At 42.6% G+C, this 19,815-nt stretch overlaps 1 protein-coding gene across 1 annotated transcript in view; it reads left to right on the top strand.

Annotated features, from left to right (window-relative positions):
• pcdh17 (protocadherin 17) overlaps positions 1-19,815 on the top strand; it is a gene marked incomplete at its 5' end in the record, with an annotated part of 75,954 nt that overhangs the window by 26,196 nt on the left and 29,943 nt on the right. Inside the window, 2 exons of the mRNA XM_079497498.1 lie at positions 4,265-4,323; positions 5,444-5,613. Of these exons, the coding sequence (XP_079353624.1) occupies positions 4,265-4,323; positions 5,444-5,613 (229 nt within the window). The remainder of the gene's footprint in view (positions 1-4,264; positions 4,324-5,443; positions 5,614-19,815) is intronic.

Below are 19,815 nucleotides of genomic sequence, written 5' to 3' on the forward strand. Positions count from 1 at the left end.
GGTGAACCCTATACTCTATGTGCAGTGCCTCACTGAGTTGCCTGGCCCGGATTGACCTACACTGTAAATTCCTGAGTGTTAATTCAACTAAAAAGATGGTTAAAATATGTTAGTGATCTGCATTTTTTTTAGGGAGGGGGTCAGGGCTTTCCACGCCTGGGTGCAGGCTGTGTTGTAGAAGGATAATTTACCTGTATTTGTTTTGGAAGTGGGCGGTACCAGATCATTGTTCACGTTCCCTCTAGCATTGTAGTATCTAGTATTGGCTCCATGCCGAAAGGTAGTCAAATTAGTTGTGTTCTGGACTGCTTGTACAGTATGTCTGAGGTTCAAATGGCTACTGTATCCATGGACTGTGAAGGTGTGGGCTAATAATAATAATAATAACTTGGATTTATATAGCGCCTTTCAAGAAACCCAAGGACGCTTTACAAAAAAAAAAAAAAAAAAAAACTAGTTGCCAAAAGCCAAAGTGAACAAATGTTTCTTCAGTGCAGACTTGAAAGAGTCCAATGTAGGAGTCTGGCGAATCTCCAAGGGGAGAGAGTTCCAGAGGGCAGGGGCTGCCACAAAGAAGGCTCTATCGCAGAGGGTCCGCCTTTTTGCGTGACGGATGGTGAGGAGTTCCATGTCAGAAGACCTCAGGTTCCGCTCAGGGGTGTAGTCCTTGAGGAGGTCTGTCAAATACTGTGGGGCAAGGGCATGGAGGGATTTGTAGGTGAGGAGGAGCAGTTTGTAGGGCTGTGTTTTTGTTCCTAATTTTTGTTCACAGATATCACTTCATTTTAATCATAGTCGACCCTTCGACCATATTTATCATGTCTCCCCTGCACCATATAATAATCCTGTGTGCATTGTGGGCCAATATTGTCCATATGGCTCCATTAATTGGATAGCAGGTGGTTTTATTGAAGGGCTGGACAGCAAACATGGGATAATATTAGATAGACAGGAAGAGACCAAGGCTTAAGATAAGCCTGGACTCTAATTGGCAGGAAAGAGGCTGCTACATAGAGTGGCATAATGTGCTTTTTATTGGCTGGCATGTGCCTAGGGTTGAACAACACATTCAGTATGCTAAGTGCTAAGTGTTTTTTGTTAAAGGCTGCTAAACAGCTACAGCGTGTGGCAAATGACTTGTTGTTCTATATTCATTGATGTATTGTGATAATTTAAATCATTTGTACGTTGATTCAATTCTACATTACATTAGGCATTTTCCAGCTCCTGACTGTAATTAATGACAGGAACGTACCGTCCCTTCTTGGCATGCAAAAATAAAAAAGGAGAATATTCTGCTAAAATAAAAAAAGGATCTACAAGCTCACAAAAATATATATGTTCTGTTGTAAGCTTGTACAGTAGATATATGTTGCAGTACATTATAATCCAGAATAGGGATGCCAGGGTAAAACTGATGATTTTAACTGTATATGTTTGAAAGCCTAGGATTTGATACATTCTAGAAGCATTCTGCTCTTTTATCTTGGCGGAGATTGAGGCTGAATAGCGTGATGAGTTGGAGTTACAAGGTTTTGGAAAGGTCAGCGTGGACGGAGGTGGCCTGTCTGACCTTCACACCCACCCTGTTTCACGCTGAGCTGCTGTGGAGCAACGATGTCATTGAAACACTCCATCGACTGGAAGTCAAGCTGCGCGTGTGAAAAACCCCACCATGGGGAGATATTATTCACTAAATTTGACATTTTCTGTTATGAATTCAGAAAAAGCGAATTGCGGTCTCTGGGATATGATAATTATGTGTATTGCTGTGATGAAATACCTCGGCAACATAAATCTGTTTCTCTGGGAGTCTCATACGGTACATTTGTTTCCATCAGTCCTTACAATCAAACAGCTACTGATTGAAGAGGCAAAGTAACCCAGCGGGACTTGCACAAGTTTCTCTCCGCTAATTATCTTTAGAAAACACTCACAGGTTGACTTTTCCTTCATCCTCTATGCTGCGTGACTTATAGATAGGCTTTCTAATTTGATTTGTTTTCATCTGTTTTTCATGATAAGCCAGCCCTTGGCCGGGTAACAGGACAGAAGTATGGATGGAGAGAGTATGTCTGGAATATCAGAAAGCTGTCTGGGATCCTTGTGGCCTTTTGCTTTACCTCAATTAACATGAACAAGCAGCTCTAATATACTGAACTAATGACAGAGAGATAGAGATAGCGCTATCTAGTGTCGGTTTGGTTGATCCAGACTATCATTGTAGTTGACAGTGATTCTCAAACTTTTTTAATTTCAAGGACCTCCAGTTTGATATGCAGGAGGCCACGGTCCCCCATTTGGAACAGTTTTTTATCTCTCACACACCAATCTACACTGTAAAATCATTTAACTCTGGTGTACAAATGGAATTATATTACTCTCAGCCAGTCGTTTCAACTGAAACGGGCCTCGAGCCTCCAGGGGCCTCCCGATTTTTTTTTTTTATTTATTTTGTTGTAATTATTATTATTATTTGTAGTAGTAGTAATGTTGCATTGCATCGCAGCCATCCAATCAGCCTTGTCAATCATTTGGCCTCATCCTGTAGGCCTATACGTCCACTTACCACTAGTTGGCAGCAGCTAATAATCACTGCAGGTACTTGACCTGTCCTGTCACGTTGACCTGTGTTGTTTGGTTGTAATTTAATTGTTCCCACTTCCCGGCTTCTCACTGCACTAGCAGCACTGAGAGTTGCGATTGCGTCATTGTATAGCTACTATAGCCTATGCTGCCTCCCAGTTATACCTTACGGTAATTTCAATTAAGACAAAGTAAAATAATTGTTTAATCAAGCTGCTTTTGTGTATTTTTCTACTTGGCTGTGCTGTATGCTGTTCATGCTTTGAAGTCTGATAATACACACTGACAAAAAATAATAATAATAATATATACAAATATATAATAATAATTATTTATTATTACAATTATGACGTAATGAACGGGGGCTCCCGATCCTTAAGGCCGCCCCTGCTCTCAGCGTTAGACATGTAACGGTCCATTTGGTTCCCATGAGGGGGTTCCCAGCTAAATATTTGATAGATAGGAATCCTATCAATAAATTATGTAGCTGGGAACCCCCTCAGGTACCCCTGGGGGTCCCCGGGCCCCACGTTGTGAGCCAGTGGTGTAGAGAGGACTAATAATGTTTGTGCACAATGTTTTTGATGCACTGTAGAGTTTGTACAACCCAGTGGTCCAGTACGTTGTTGACTTAACACCACTTTGTTTGCTCGTGTGTGGATCTAGCCATGTAACATGAAGCCAGCCTAGCCCGGTCGATGAGCTCGGTGTCAAATAAAACCCCCTTGGATCAACACATCCAGCTTGTGAAATAAAAAATTATATTCTGGATGTATGCAAATACATATTGGAGAGGCTTAGCATGGTATATTTTCGTATAATAAATATGACTTACTTTATGATTCTAGTTGAGTCTTGTGGCTAATGACTAAATTTGACTGAGGGACTGTTTTTTCACGTCATATGAAAGCAGGGAATCAGCTTCAAATTGACATATTGGTTGTTCAGTTTGACCCACCAGTTTTGGAGATATGGCATATAGAGTAAGGTGAAGGTCTTGAAAGGTTCACTTCTGTGTTCTCTAACATTACACCTAGCTACATGTTTAAGCATTTATTTCATATTTACATGTCGATTTCAGCTCTGACACTTATTTCAGACATGCTCTAGTATGTGAAGAGTCTGCCTGTGCTATTAACTCATTTTGAAAAAAAATTAAAAAGGTTTTTCTCCTCTGGTGAAAAGCTGGAATTTGCGCAATGGCAGTCTCTCAGTCAAATCTGGTCACATATGTGATAATACCAGTGTCAGCTAGATGCTACAATAATCACAGCTATTGTCATTTTAATTTAGGCACTGTGTTCATTCCTTTTGTTTATGGTGATTACAGTATATTCCTAAATAGTGGACAGGTATGAAGTTCAGCTCTGTGGGTCCCGAGATAAACTGTAATTATCCCATTTTATAGCCAGTGAAAGACCACAGATTTACATAGATAATACCCCCCCCCCCTCCTCTCTTTGTTCCTCTGCCCTACACTGTAATAACAAGAGATTTAATTTCATTCTGAGAGAATAAAAGTGCTCCCATTACTACACTTAAAAGTTAAATGAACATCTACCTTGTCCTTCTTTATTTTACATTATTAATCATTTGCTGTCACTAGATCTTGTTTCACAGCAGGGCACAAGCCTGTGTAGCTTGCTTATATAAACTCTCTCCTCTCTCTCTTCCGCAGACGGACAATTTCCCCGCTGAGCCTAATTATATGGGTAGCAGACAACAGTTTGTACAGAGGTAAGGGTTGTTGAAACAACATTTAGAATCATTACTGCATGTGACTTAGAGGAGAATTCCATGCTAGAAGGCTTTCTTACCTTTATTTGTAGTTGTTACGTCCCCAACAAAGAGGTCCAGGTGTTATTTTGTGCAAAAGTGCATTATTGGCTATTTCCCCTAATATAAGCCTTCAATGGGGGTTGGGTTTTGTGCTAATTCGCTTATTTCCATCGAAATAAGTAGTAAAGTGTGCCGCTTGGGATACTATTTACATTATGAAGAGAGGATATGTACAAAAAAAAGCCCCATTCAATTCAATGCAATTCAATGCAATTCATTGAGGGCTTATGGTAGGGCCAATAATGTGCTTTTGCACAAAATAACACCTGGACCTCTTTGGTGGTCTTTGTCTTTGTCTTGTCGTGCAACTGTGTCGTGTGCTGAAAATAGTCGATCTAAAAGATTACAACACGCCATGATGTGCCATGTTGTGTGTGAATTTGTAGATCGACTATTTTCAGCATCTGACACTATTATGTTACACCGGTACAATGAAGTATAAACCGAACCTCTCATTGTCCGCAGACCTCTACTGTGTTATGAAAGCACCAACATTGATGCAACAACTATGCTCTATTGCAGTAGAATGTTTATTGTCATTCAGGCTGAGGAATGGTCATTTTTTGGTAACACTTTACAATAACAACCTGTTATAAAGCATTTATAAACATGATCCATGATTATTACTCATCTACAAACTGCTTATAAATGTTTATAAATGCTTTATAACAGGTCGTTATTGTGTCGCTACCGTCTTTTTTTAATGAAAATCCCTTCCTTGTTTTAAATCTCTTGTAGCTATATGCAGATGATTAATTTACTAGTATCTTATTGGTTTTTTTATGCCTTTTTCACTCTATTCATTCCCTATTCACTTATTCACTTCATTCATTTTAATATTGCAGGCAAGACATTTATTTAGCCTGGGGGATGTTTTTTTATTAAGGTCCACATTTCTCAAATACTGTATAGCCTATGTCTGAGAAATTGAAATCAAAGTGTTCCCAGACAAACATGACTCTACCTGGAGCTGCTGTATCTCATGCACTCCTGGTCTCTTATTTCCTTGTTCCAATAGTTCAACGTTCAAAGACCCAGAGCGAGCCAGCCTCCGGGACAGCGGCCACGGGGACAGCGATCAAGCCGACAGTGACCAGGACACCAACAAAGGCTCCTGCTGCGACATGTCTGCCAAGGAAGCCCTGAAGATGAAGGCTACCGGGGTGAAGCCGCCACCTCTGGAGCAGGGTGAGTCTTCCTTCTTCTCCAGTGTACAGTTGTTGACTGACACAAATTAACGACACAGTGGAAAGAAAACACACCCAGAGCTCTTGAGGGGATAATGCACGGCAGCTTTAAGACAAAGTCTTATCTCTTCGCCTATCTGAAATCTCATAATGTGAACTCTCACTTGTGATTCTTCCCTATACTTTGTTCTCTTTTCTTATTTCACGCGTGTGTGTGTGTGTGTGTGTGTGTGTGTGTGTGTGTGTGTGTGTGTGTGTGTGTGTGTGTGCGCGTGTGCGTGTGCACGTGCGTGTGTGCGTGCACGCGCACACCTTGCATGCATTCTACCCACGTCCTCAGTTTATCAAGGCAGACAAACCCATTATGTTTTTATAAGCCCAACCACTTCAGCCTCTCCATTTAGTCCCCCTTCCCTGAGCACCCGTCCCTGAAACTTTGATAATGGAACATGGAAAGTGACTTAGCGAGCAGCAGGAGATGTGGCGGCGTCGTGCAGTGATTAAATATGAATAATTATTCCGCAGCGCTGTGGGTCGGGCAGATTACACATGACATGTGTAGAACAATTACTCCCCAGATATGAGTTTCAGATGCTATACGCTCTCATCCGCCCAACCCCACCCCCACACACCCCACCTTACATGATTAGTGCGGGGTCATTTGAGCAAGGAGTGTAGGTATAGCCACTCCACATAATGGGATCAAGAGATATGTTTCTTTTTTCTTCCCACCATCGCTCAACAGCGTCATGTAGCTCTGCCTGGGCCATTACCCACCCAAACAGATATCCCCACAGAAGCACAAATTCACTAGTAAAATCCCTTCACCAAGAAGAATGTATCTCGGCAACTGGTTCCAAAACTACAATGTGTGTATAGGAAACACAGATTCTCCATAATAGTGCTATTAATCCATGGAACAGAAGAGCTGTTTCAGTCCTAGTGGAAGGACAATGACATTTTTTTGTGCATGTGCGTGCGTGCGTGCATGCTTGCCTGCGTGCGTGCGTGCGTGCGTGCGTGCGTGCGTGCGTGGACATGTCTGTCTGTGCATGCTGCAGTGTGCATTTTTTCTTTTCCATTTCTTTTTCTCCCTTTTCATTGGATTTTAAAATGAATGAAAAAAAAGGGCTAACACATTGGCAAGAGAAATTGGCCAATTAAAAAGCTCCATATGTTTCTCATTTTGAAAATGTTCCCATTTAATCGTCCATGAGGGACTGGAAGAATCACATTTATACTTGCAAGCGCTCACGATAAAGTGAGTTAGCGCGGAGCGGAACGTGTCAGGAAAGCGCTTGTAAAGTCAGTCGGCACAAACTGTCACAGACAGACACAGTTGGCCAAAGTGAATTACTGCTGGGCCGGGTGGGCCCTACTGCTGCTCGCCCGTGAATGGAATCCACCTTTCTCTGTGTCGTCTCCAATCAGTGTCCCTTTGACAATCCTGAAGAAGAGATTCTCTCTCTCTCTCTCTCACACACACACACGCACGCACGCACACACACACACACACACACACACACACACACACACACACACACACACACACACACACACACACACACACACACACACATGCACGCACACACACAAAAAGGCATGTCTTTAGCTGCCTGTGCTTGTATTGGAAACTCAATGAAATGCTGTAACTCTGCCCTCACCGGTTTCTCACTCATCCATGCCTCTCCACCCTCCAGTGTCTCCTCCACCACCCCCTCATCCATGCCCCCCTCCACCCTCCAGTGTCTCCGCCACCACCACCCCCTGCATACCACCTCTCTACCTCTCCTTGTTGGGGGGAAATCGATTGGCGTGAGATAAGACAGTTAACTGGCTGCAGCTGGCTGTGTTTAGCCAATAACATTAGGGCCTGGCTAGAGCTGGAGGGGAGGAGGATCAGGGTGCTGCAAGAAGAGACTGAAGGGTGCTGAACCTAATTCCGGCAGCATTTCAGCATGTCTATATGAAATAAAACAAAAAAGCTATTTGGGGGGGAGGGGGGGTGGTTCAAGACACCAGCCGGCATCTGTAATGTGTTTGCAGTGTGTTTTTCCCATTGCATTGTACTGGCTGATATGACCATGAGTGAGTAAAACTATATACTTAAAGGGTACTAAAATATAACTCAACCTTTTCATGAGAGATAAATTATGTACATCATGTTGTGTTAGACAGTAGAGTACAGTCACAGGGTCAAATGAAAATGTAAATAATGGACACAAATGGACCGGTAAATGACCTTTCGAATCTAAATTGTACAGTCCCATTTTGTACAGTTAGATTAACACTGGGGATTTTTACTGTGTAGCGCCTTGTTACACAGTAAAGTCTTAATGAAAATTGAAGCTGTCTGCAGTGCAAGCACACATGGAAACGCATGCACAAGCACACATATAACCAGCATGGACATACTTGCACAAGCTCACTTAACCCATTTTGTGCGGGAATCCCTTTTGGTGTTTTAAGCGTTACGTTATACTTTAGCTATTGAAAAATAGCAGATCTACAAGCTCATAGCGTGCCACCGAGTGGCACGCTACGAGCTTGTAGGTCTGCTATTTTTAAAAAGTCGTGAAAATGTGGTGCGAACGTTTTTAACTCAAATCTTTGCTTCTGGCTTGGGGGCGTCCCTGGAACAACATATTTTCAGATGGGGGGGTCGGCGGCCAATTACATATATTATTTGGGGTCCTTGACATGAAATATTGAGTAGGCCTACCACTGATACAGAAACATAGGTATTTCAGAAAACTGTCAGGATTTAGAAGACGTGTTTTTAAATATCGATGTCAGGCTTAAATGAGTTAAGCAGCTTGGACACGCATGCGCAAGCATACATACATACATGATACAACCAGCATGGACTTGGACACACATACACAGCAAGCACACTTAACCAGCATGGATATGCATGCACAAGTCAACCACACATATAAACCAGCATGGACTGGTCACGCATGGACAAGCACAAATATAACCAGGAGTGAGATGGAAGCAGACTCATCACCAGCCCCCGGGGGCCTTTGTTTCTTAACATCTTATAGTGCTAGGCATGTAGCTCTTAGGACTTCCACCGATTCACACTCTCAATTCCTAGTTCTATGTCTTCTCTACACAGACATAGCCATCCCAATTACTCATTGTCTCCCTCTGTCTTTCCCCTCTCTCTGTCCCTCTCTGTTTTGCCTTCAGGGGGCACAGTCAGGACATTGTGACCTCATTCACAACAGGAATACGAGTACACAAAGAGAGTCGAAGTACTTCATGTCCCAATCGATTCCTATAATCCCGCTGCAATTCCTTCTCTCTTATACAGTAGTCCCAGTAGTAGTAGGTTGTAGACTGTGTGTTTACACGCCTTTGTGGCCATGGCCCTAACCCCTTTCCATCATTTTATTTATTATTCCATCTTTATTCCTTCCTTCTCCACTAGGGGTGTCAAAAAAATCGATTCAAATTAGAATCGCGATTCCAGTTATGATCGACTCAAAATATATTCATAATTTCCAAAAATCGATTTTTATTTTATTTCTTTTGATTATTTTTTTCTGGTTACAGTTACAGGAGTTTTCACTACATGGTGTTTGTGATATGAAATGTAAGCTCACCCTAATCATCAGTTTCAGTTTGCTGGAGTAGATTGTGATAAAATCCTATGTATTGAATCGATAATCATTTTGAATAGAGAATTGTTTTGAATCTGGAAAAAAGATGCTTTTGAATTTTTTTCCGATATGAATCGATTTTGAATCGAATCGTGACCCCAAGAATCGGAATCGAATCGAATCGAATCGTGGGACACCCAAAGATTCACAGCCCTATTCTCCACAGCTCAACAACATTAATTGGGTTACAGCATCAAATCATCAGCAGAACAAAACATACAACCCCCCCCCCTCCCCACACCTCTAATTCATCTTCTTCCGCTCTGATGTTCTCCTCTCTTCCCTTCCACACAACATAATCTGGACTCCTTTGCACCAGGGGCCACTCTCAAATTGATTAATTAGGCTTACCAAATTGGTAGCAATGTATTAATTAAGCTTAAGTATATTGAATGTGTTTTTTTTCTTAGTTCAGTTTTAATCCATTTTGGGCGGGAACCCCTTTTGGTGTTTTAAAGCATTATGATATGCTTTAGCTATCGAAATATAGCAGATCTACAAGCTCGTAGCGCGGCACCGAGTGCCGTGCTACGAGCTTGTAGGTCTGCTATTTTTTGAAAAATCGTGAAAATGTGGCGCAAATCTTTGAATATATATCCTTTCAGAGCGAACGTTTTTAACTCAAATCTTTGCTTCTGGAAGGGTCCCTGGAACTACATATTTTCAGATGGGGGTCGGCGGCCAATGACATATATTTGAGAACGAATGACATAGAAACATGCGGTGTTTCAGAAAACTGTCAGGATTTAGAAGGCATTTGTAGAAATGTCCTCAGGTCTAAATGGGTTAATTGGTGATTAATTGATGCCCTGATGTGCCTTGCAGCAGACGCTAATCTGGGTACGTCTGGCTCTGACAGAGTGGCTGGCACCACATTGCTGCTCTCCTCTCTGGAGACGAGCGCCGTAGCTGCTATCGCGAACAGACAGTGGTGCTGATGTTACTCACTGATAGTGAGGCCCACGGAGGGGATGGAGGCAGGGGATGGTGGGGGAGAGAGGAGGGGGGGGGGGGAGTGCCATTAGGCACAGTGGAAACGTTCAAGATGACCTGTCCTAATTATAGCTGTGAGTGGAGCGCAATAATCAAATTGCTGCACACCTTGTGTTAAAGGGAGGGAAGAGACATGTACAGAGAGTGTAGCTTGACGCTATACTGGAGAACAGGATGAAAAGGGTGAGGATTATTATGAGTTCCGCTGACGTCCCCGTAGAATGCGATGCTATTGATTTTCCTCTGTTATTTGTACAGGGAGTGATATGAATCATGAACCCCATGCCGCCCCTCAGCCTGTGAACAGCTCGAAAAAATAGCATGTCATGTTCCCATCAAAGCTCCTGCATGCACATTCTACTGTATGTACACACATGCACAGATACTGTATCTATGTGTTGGTGTGAGCGAGTGCGCACGCACGCACGCACACACACACGCATGCACACACACACACACACACACACACACACACACACACACACACACACACACACACACACACACACGCACGCACACACTCACAATCATACGCTGTGTAGACAGAACATCAGCATGTTTAATGATTTATTGACCGTGACCAGGGCAAATGATTGGATTGGCCACGGGATGGGTGTATATGCAAGTGCAGGTGTGTGTGTGTGTGTGTGTGTGTGTGTGTGTGTGTGTGTGTGTGCGTGCGTGCGTGCGTGTGTGCGTGCGTGCGTGCGTGCGTGCGTGCGTGCGTGCGTGCGTGCGTGTGCGTAACTGCGTGCGTAACTGCGTGCCTGCATGTGTCTTTATGTATATCTGTATGCATTTATACGCATGTGGTTTTCCTTTAGCTATTGTGTGTTTTATCTGTTCATTTATTGAATAAATCAACGAAATATCCACAGCAAATAACCATCAAAAGCTTCCAGTATTTGTGTATGTTTAGTACACTACAGTGTACCAATAATTATTTGACACATAAACAATACAGGTAGCCTAGGAGAGCTTGCAAGATTGTATGTTCATTAACTTAAAATCTTGTCTAATGTTGTTGTTTTGACATCAGCTATTGTTCTATTCTTTAAGAAAATGTATTCAAATGTGTTATATTAAGTCACAACACCGGTCCTACACTGTTGCTAGACATGAATCATGTGATGCAATACATTGTTTAATTTGGGACCTCATCATTAAAGACTACATCAACGTGGTGGTCATTGGGCGTGAGTCAAGCTGAAGATCGAGTAAAAAGTAATTTCACCTGAATAATAGACCGCACAAAAAATGGATTGCTAACTCTGACAGGCCTGACTCTTGGTTGTGAAAACCAACCAAACGCTGTTTTCGTGCTCAGACACAGCCAGGCACGGACACAGCCAGCCAGCCAGCCAGCCACACACAGACACACAAAGCTGCCTAAGGAAGTACCACTTCAAAAATATATATGAAAAAGTTCTTTATTTAAGTGGTTTTGGATAAGAGGTCTTCTCACCAAACTAGTTCAGGCCCAGTTCAGGACAGACAAGACTAAGTGTTGAGGCTTTAATCCATTTTAAATATTTACCCATCTTTCCTTGCGGCAGTGTCTGCATGTTAAGACTGCAATAGCATTATTCTTTCATTCCAATGTCAATCTCAAGTTCCTACAATAACACCCTTTCCAACAGCAATTCATTCTGGGTCTAAGTGAAACTTCAACAATAATAGGAAGGGAAAAATATATATATATATATATATATATATATATATATATACAATGAAGGAGAAAAAAATGCAATTCCAAAGATTAATTGACTGGTCAGAAGTTAGATCAGATGCCCTTTTCCCACTCGTAGCCATGGCAACCTCTTCCCCCTCACACCGGCCTTCAATGAACCTTTATCTGGTGTCTGGAAAAGGCCATTCTATTCAGCATCATTCATATTTCATAGACAGATAAAAGTGTCTCCTGCAGAGCAGGAAGATGCGTGCCACATCCCTAATTTGTTAAGAAGCTACTGCATTTTCCATGTGTTTTTAATGTGGCAGGGAATGCCTGTTTTGACACACATGAGACACAAATGTTACATATGATATGACAGTGACACACTCTCGCTCTGTCTCTCAATCTCAGTAGAAATAGTCTCAGTCTATTTGCCCGAAAGGTGTTTACCATGTGACTGGCACCAGTTTTACATGCCAGTAATCACATTAGCATTGTGAAGCGATACTTGGTGGCTTCGAGGGCTGAGAAAAACCTGGGGGTAGATGGAGGAGCTTGCATGCACGCACACACACGGCGATGAAGGACATGTTGATTATTTTGAAGTAGTCCATCACTTCTGTCAATAACCATCAGCTGCAATGTTCTCCAAATGTCAGTGCTGAAATCTCCATAGCAACAAAGAACAAATATGGGCATTATTAGATCCCTGTATAAGCTTATCCTATTATAATCCTCTGGCCATGTGATTGGGAGGCTTTGATCTTTGCTGCAGAAGTTTATCATTTTCCTGCTTGTATTTAGTAAATGTATACTGACAGCAATAAATTCAGCACAATAATGCATCATTGATTTGCAGTCAAATGGAGAGGATGACAAATGTTTTTCTCCCATAAATCACCCCTAACCCAGCAACAAAAGGAAAATCCCTAAATATAACGTTCTAAAATGCTCTGAAATGTTTCAGAAAAGTCTTCAAACTTGTGTGTGTGTGTGTGTGTGTGTGTGTGTGCGTGTGTGTGTGTGTGTGCGTGTGCATGTGCGTGTGCGTGCGCGCGCACAGTATACATCAGTTTCGTACATCACACACCACCCTGAAGCAATTGTTCCTTTAGGTTAATGGACAAACATCTGCTGAGAAAAGAAGCTTCATCTGAAAGCATTTTAATTAGTCAATTTACAAACATTGCTCTAAACAGGTAGCATATGGAGTCTTGGTTTTGTGTGATGCCATCACATCTGTCTGTTTAAACGTGATTAATTGAGGCCGTCAGAGTGTGTTTACACCCATTCTTCCAGTGAAGACACATGCACGGCTGTGCATGATTCCGTAAACCCTGTCATCTATAGCTGCATATGAGCAGGACACATTCTGTTGAAAAGCTCCTTTATGCCTCATGGCGTCACAATGAAACATTGATTCATTGCTGTTCGTCTACAATGCCTTGCAAAATGATCACATCTTGTCTCTACAGGACTCCACGTTCTGATCCCTGTGTGTGTCTCTGTGTGTGTGTGTGTGTGTGTGTGTGTGTGTGTGTGTGTGTGTGTGTGTGTGTGTGTGTGTGTGTGTGTGTGTGTGTGTGTGTGTGTGTGTATCAGTGTTGTTTTTGGCAGTACATTTTTATTTTAGTTTTAGTCATAGTCTCTTGAATAGTTTCCATTTAGTCTTAGTCACATTTTAGTCACCTGGAATGTTTTAGTGTTAGTCTAGTTTTAGTCGACTAAATATCATAAGATTTTAGTCAACTAAATCTACAGTTGATTTAGTCGACTAAAATGTGTTTTGGCGGGCCTTGATGCCGTCGAAATGACTGATTTTACAAAATTTTACAAAATAGTCGATCTACACGTACACACCGCTTCGCGCTGCGACTTATACTGGATCTCTTGTCCACTAGTCCCTTCCTAACATTTTAGTCTAGTTTTTATCTGTTGACGAAATTGTCAATACATTTAGTCTTAGTTTTAGTCACCATAGCTTAGTTTTCATTTAGTTTCCATTTAGTTTTCGTCAGTGAAAAAAGGTAGTCGACGAACATTTTCCGTCTTAGTTTTAGTCGACAAAAACAACACTGGTGTGTATGTATGAGAAAGATTGTTTTCATGGGAAGCTGTGGCAATATAGCCTCGCGTCACTCTGCACGTCACTCTTTTCGACGTGTGTTCCACGGTGCCACCTTAAATAATCCAAACTGTTGCATGGCCCTCAGGGAGGAGATTAGAACAACAAGCAGCATCTGAAAACAAGCAGCCAGATGCTCATGTTTCTTCCGACTGTTTGTGCGAGCGTTTGGACAGAGAGGATTTGTCTCTGATCCTTTCATCTCTTCCTGCTCCTCAGCTCGTCAGCTCTCCATGGCCTGGCTGTCCCCTGGTTGGACTGATAGGCTGATTCATGGCAACATCAACGCCAGCTATACTTTCCTGCTCGGGGAAAAAGGAGAAACACCAGAAAATTGTGCCTTTCCCAGAACATTATCACTCAGAGTCCAATACGATTGTTTCGTGTGTGTGTGTGTGTGTGTGCACATGCGCGTGTGTGTGTGCACATCCACACACGCATGCACGCGAGCACAGAGTGTACTTATGTGTGCTCACACGTGTGCTAGATCATGTGTTATTCGCCCCATTCTTAGAGGATATGGTGGGATCCCACAGCAGTGAGGAGATTTGCAGCTAAGCTAGTGGAATCCCATAGAAAGCCTAAAATCTTTTGGGGTAAAGGGAGGGAAAATATCACAGTCTTAGGATTTCTTCTGTCTCATTATGGCAGATTTGGAGGGATTAGTCTATTTTTTTTTAATACGCTTTTTCTATTAAATTCCATTGTCGTGATTATGATTCATGGATGCTAATGTCCACTGGTGTGTCCTTCCCCCCAGGGCGGAGTGTGTGTGATACTGGCCCTGGTTCCCCAGCCTGCCTGTGTGCGTGTGTGTGCGTGTGTGTGTGTGTGTGTGTGTGTGTGTGTGTGTGTGTGTGTGTGTGTGTGTGTGTTACTGGCCCTGGTTCCCCAGCCTGCCTGCATGGCTGTGTGTGTGTGTGTGTGTGTGTGTCTGTGTGTGTGTGTGTGTGTGTGTGTGTGTGTGTGTGTGTGTGCGTGCGTGCGTGCGTGCGTGCGTGCGTGCGTGCGTGCGTGCGTGCGTGCGTGCGTGCGTGCGTGCGTGCGTGCGTGCGTGCGTGCGTGCGTGCGTGCGATCACACACGCGCACATGATATATACTGGACCTGTTTCCCCAGCTTGCATGGCAGCTCGTATTCTGATCCTCAGTCAGCCACTGAAGCCAGGCCTGTCTCACTGCTCAAAGCCACTGCAGTGTTGGGGAGGATTGATGAATATCTCTGACTCTTGGCCACTTGGGCTATAAATCGTTGACATTTTCCCTGCTCCCTGGCAGCGCAGTGAATAATTATGGCATGTTTATGGAAGTAATGAGTAAAAATATGTCTTATTTCTGCCTAAGTACCGTCGCCACCCCCCATCGTTGCATGATTAAACTTCAAATGAAAAAAATCTACGCAAGGGTCCCATTGAGGGGGTGGGGGGGGTGGGGGGGCTGGGCGGGTATGAAGGGTTATGGCGTGTTCTGTGCCCTCTATTGTAAGACAACTAAATGCTTAGGGCCGCCCAAACCTTCCCTCTCAGACTGCTGTAATGAACACATTACAGTATTAATCTGAGCGTGCACTTGCTCATATTAAACATTGAAACAACATACAAAGCTATTTAGAGCTGTGGAAACCGCATTCAACGGTCATTTGAAGCTGTGGAAACCGCATTCAACGGTCATTTGAAACGGTGACACGCACATCAAGTGTCGGGATTAGTTCTGAGCCACGGCTATTTCATGTTAATCACTATCTCAATACTATTGTTAACGTTCTGTCTTCTGTCAGTCCGTACACAGAGTACAGTAATGTCAACATGTTATTAACATTCATTTCCATTGACCGGTATTGCTTTTTTAATGACAGGAAGACGTAAAGAATTGCTGTGTACACTCATTTCCTTCAATTACTAAATTCCATTTAAGGGGCTTCGCTTTCGGTCAGCAGAGAGCAATGACACATGCTGTTTTCATGACACACACTTGGCTCTCAGGAAAATATCTCCAGCATCTAATTCTAGGCCTGTATGTAAGTGGCTATTTTCCACGCACAGCCAGCTAGGACTCTTTCTTGAGAAAATGGTACAGACTACAGAGACAAAAAATCACTGTGTTGTCATAGTGCTAAGCAACCTTAATTTCAGTGGTGTGTCATTGTGCTCAGCAGCCCTTCGAGAAATGAGGAAAGACAGTTTGATTGGTTTGCATATCTTCATCATGTTTACAGTCTACACAGGCATACATACTTGTTTCCTGTAAACATTCTCTTAAACTTCAGTGTCAGCTAAAAGCACATACAGGTGAGAGGCAGCTGCTAAGTAAATCCAGTAAACTGGTTCTGCCATATACGGTTCACCGCCTCAAACTAGCAGGGAAAAAGAGACTATTCCAATTTCTTTATCATCCCCAGAACAACAGACATGTTTCTGACTTGCTCATCGTGTAATCACACGAAAAACAACCTTGTAAGCGTGGCGCCCCCGATATAAATTAAATGAATTACCATTGTGTGTCTTTGCCCCATGGCAATGCAGCCGATGTTTCTCAGGCTGTAACCTCGCACTGTAAAGCTTTGTTGTCTGTGTGATTACAAGCTCAATTAGGAAGTTATTGTGATTTTTGATGCCGAGATAGAATGAAGCAGCGAGAGGCTCGGCCTCCTGAGCGATGAGATATCGCTTCTGCTTGATAGCAAATTAGCTCTTACTGGGAACAACAAACAGCCGTGTTGTTGCACTGCTTTATGCTTGATGACCACAGATATTTGTGCATATACAGGTATATGTAATTTGGTATAGGGAAAAGGGAGTGGACCAAGTATAGAGCCCTGGGGGACCCTGGTCAACTAAGTATATAAGGTTTAAGTGGTTCTGGGGTTCTCCCGACTCTGACCTGAGTGGTTTAATTAAGCAATATTACACGAGAGGGTGTGGTTTAACGTGATTATTGCCACGACAGTGATGCGGTCAGGAACATGCGCTCTGGGAAAACAGAGCAGCTGAATTCTTTGTTTTGATTAGGTGTGGAGTGGTGCTCGTTTGATCCACGGCTAGAAGGCTGTTTCAACCAATCAGATTGCTTCCTCGAAACGACCTGTGGTATAATACGTTGTAGAACATGCTGCTCTACATTTGGACCATCCTCGGGTTTGTTGTGTCCACAAAACATAGTGTATTAAGTTTGCACAATCATTTATCATTTACTGTGGGATTGTAATTGGTATAAGTATCACGTTATTAGTGGGACTCGAGCACTAACAATAGAACATCGCGGTCATAATGTCTCTCTGAAAGTGTGTGGGTTAACGGCGAGCTGTTCCAATGTGTGCTCTCTGTGGGTGAAACATGTTGTCCAGCGCAGCGGTAGGTAGGGAGGACACTATGAAGGGGATTATAATGACACGTCGTCACTTCCTGGACACGAGCCACTCTGCTGCCATCTGTCCCCTGTCTATGGACAGCAGGGCCTCTGTGCATACTATGTGTGTGTCTGTGTGTGTTCCTCCATGTGAGTATAAGTGTGCGCATGTGTGTTTTTTTGTGTGTCTATGGCATGGTCGATGATGTTGAAGACGGGATGAATCACATATTTCCGCTTTAACACATTTAGACCTAACGTCGAAATTTAAAAATGTCTTCTAAATCCTGACAGTTTTCTGAAAAACCTCATGTTTCTATATATCAGTGGTTCTCAATATTTCATGTCAAGGACCCCAAAAATTATATGTAATTGGCCGCCGACCCTCCCAGTAGCAAAGATGGAGTTAAAAACTCGCTCTGTAACAATATATATTCAAAGATTTCAGGCACATTTTCAGGATTTTTCAAAAATAACAGACCTACAAGCTCATACAGTAGCTCACTCGGTGCCGCGCTATGAGCTTGTAGATCTGCTATTTTTCAATAGCTAAAGTATAACATAATGCTTAAAACACCAAAAGGGGTTCCCGCCCAAAATGGGTTAATGATGTGAGTCTCTGTTGTCTCCTCATCATTTTTCATTGACTGTCATCTGCTCACTGGCCCACTCACCTGAATAATTCAGTTTTTATTTTATTTTTGTTTTTTTATCTCTCTTAATTGCATGTTGTGTCTTTTTTCATAACTTTACAAAGAATACATTCATCTCTCTCTCATAACTTGTGAGCTTCTTCAGCAAATGTTTACTACAGTATGCTCCACAAACAGGCTCAACAACTTGAAAAATATGCAGACTCAGAGTAAAGCTTTACTCTGCAAGTTCATCTACAAGCTCACTTGAGCTTGTAGATATGCTACTGTATTTCATGTCCAGGATTCCGCCAACGAAATTCTATAAATTTTATTGTTGTATCCACCAAGCGAAAGGCGTGACCGAGACTGTTTTGCCCCTTGTCGGTCCATCCGTCCGTCCGTCCGTCCGTCCGTCCGTCTGTGTACAGTTAATGGAGGCCACAGCAGAACCTCACCTTCACATTGGCCTGTTATAGCGCCACCAGGAGGCGGATTTAAAAACAAAATTACACTACAACATCAATCGAATACGCAATATCTCTAGTCTATGGTTATGTGATCGACACGGATCTGTCCGTTTTCTCATATTCCATCCTGATCTATACAGTTTGTAGGAGTGGTCCATTTTGAACAAAATACCTCAAACCATGGACACGTCAGCGTCAGATTGCTGGGAAACGGCTTACTCCAAACATCCAACAACATCACATTCACAATCAAGACGGGTACCTGGACGATTGTTAACCCATTTTGGGCAGGAACCCCTTTTGGTGCATTATGTTATGCTTTAGATATTGAAAAATAGCAGATCTACAAGCTCATAGCGCGCCACCACCACCGAACGACTGACATAGAAACATAGCTTTTTCAGAAAACTGTCAGGATGTAGAAGACATTTTTAGAATCTGATCTCAGGTCAAAATGGGTTAAAACAATCACTGCCGGGAATTAATTAATTAATTCATCCGCCACTGCCAGCATTTTTACTCATCTTCTGAGTCCCACAGAATTGTTTTTTTTTAAAATATGTAAACACCAGATGTCTAGGGGGAAACGATCGAGGTTCTCTTCTGTCATCCAGAAAAATGTAACCACAATCTTCCGTTCTTAAGTTATCGCTATCGGCAGTTGAATATAGCGTGTTTTCACCAAAAAATGCAATCTGGGGAAATGTATTTTTATAAGTACTGTAACATCTGGATTTTTTTCCCCCCGGTGTATTCTTCTTCGGGAGTCGAGGATCAGTCACAGGTTGTGAAAGAGCGCCCTCTATCGTAAAACACCAAATGGCGTCTATATAGAAGTCAATGGCAGTCAAGTGTTGGATTTGTAATGACTTCTATAGGCTAGATGTCTATGGCAAGTCAGTGTGTTAATGTAACTGTAATGCAAGACTTTAAATATGGACCAAAATGGCGCATGTTAAATTAACACAGGCTATAGATTCAGGGGCGCAGCTACGGGTGGGCCTGGGTGGGCCGCGGCCCACCCATATAGAGAGCTGGACCACCCATCGATTAAAAAAAAAAATATATATATATATGTTTTTGTTGTGTTTTTTACATGATCATCTTGCTTAATATGAATAAACAGGCTGTCGGTTCTTTTTCACTAATGTGCCTAGACTAGCCATTTTAAGACCCAGGTTTTTGGCCTAGACTATAGTCTATAGGATGCGATCATGCAAGTTGTTACGTCCACTTCCTGAGACTGCTGCTGCAGAGCCATGTGGAGATGTTTACTTTTTGTTTCATTAATTTTTCT

This window comes from Electrona antarctica, assembly GCF_951216825.1.
Source record: "Electrona antarctica genome assembly, chromosome: 3".
Classification (NCBI taxonomy): Eukaryota; Metazoa; Chordata; class Actinopteri; order Myctophiformes; family Myctophidae; genus Electrona; species Electrona antarctica.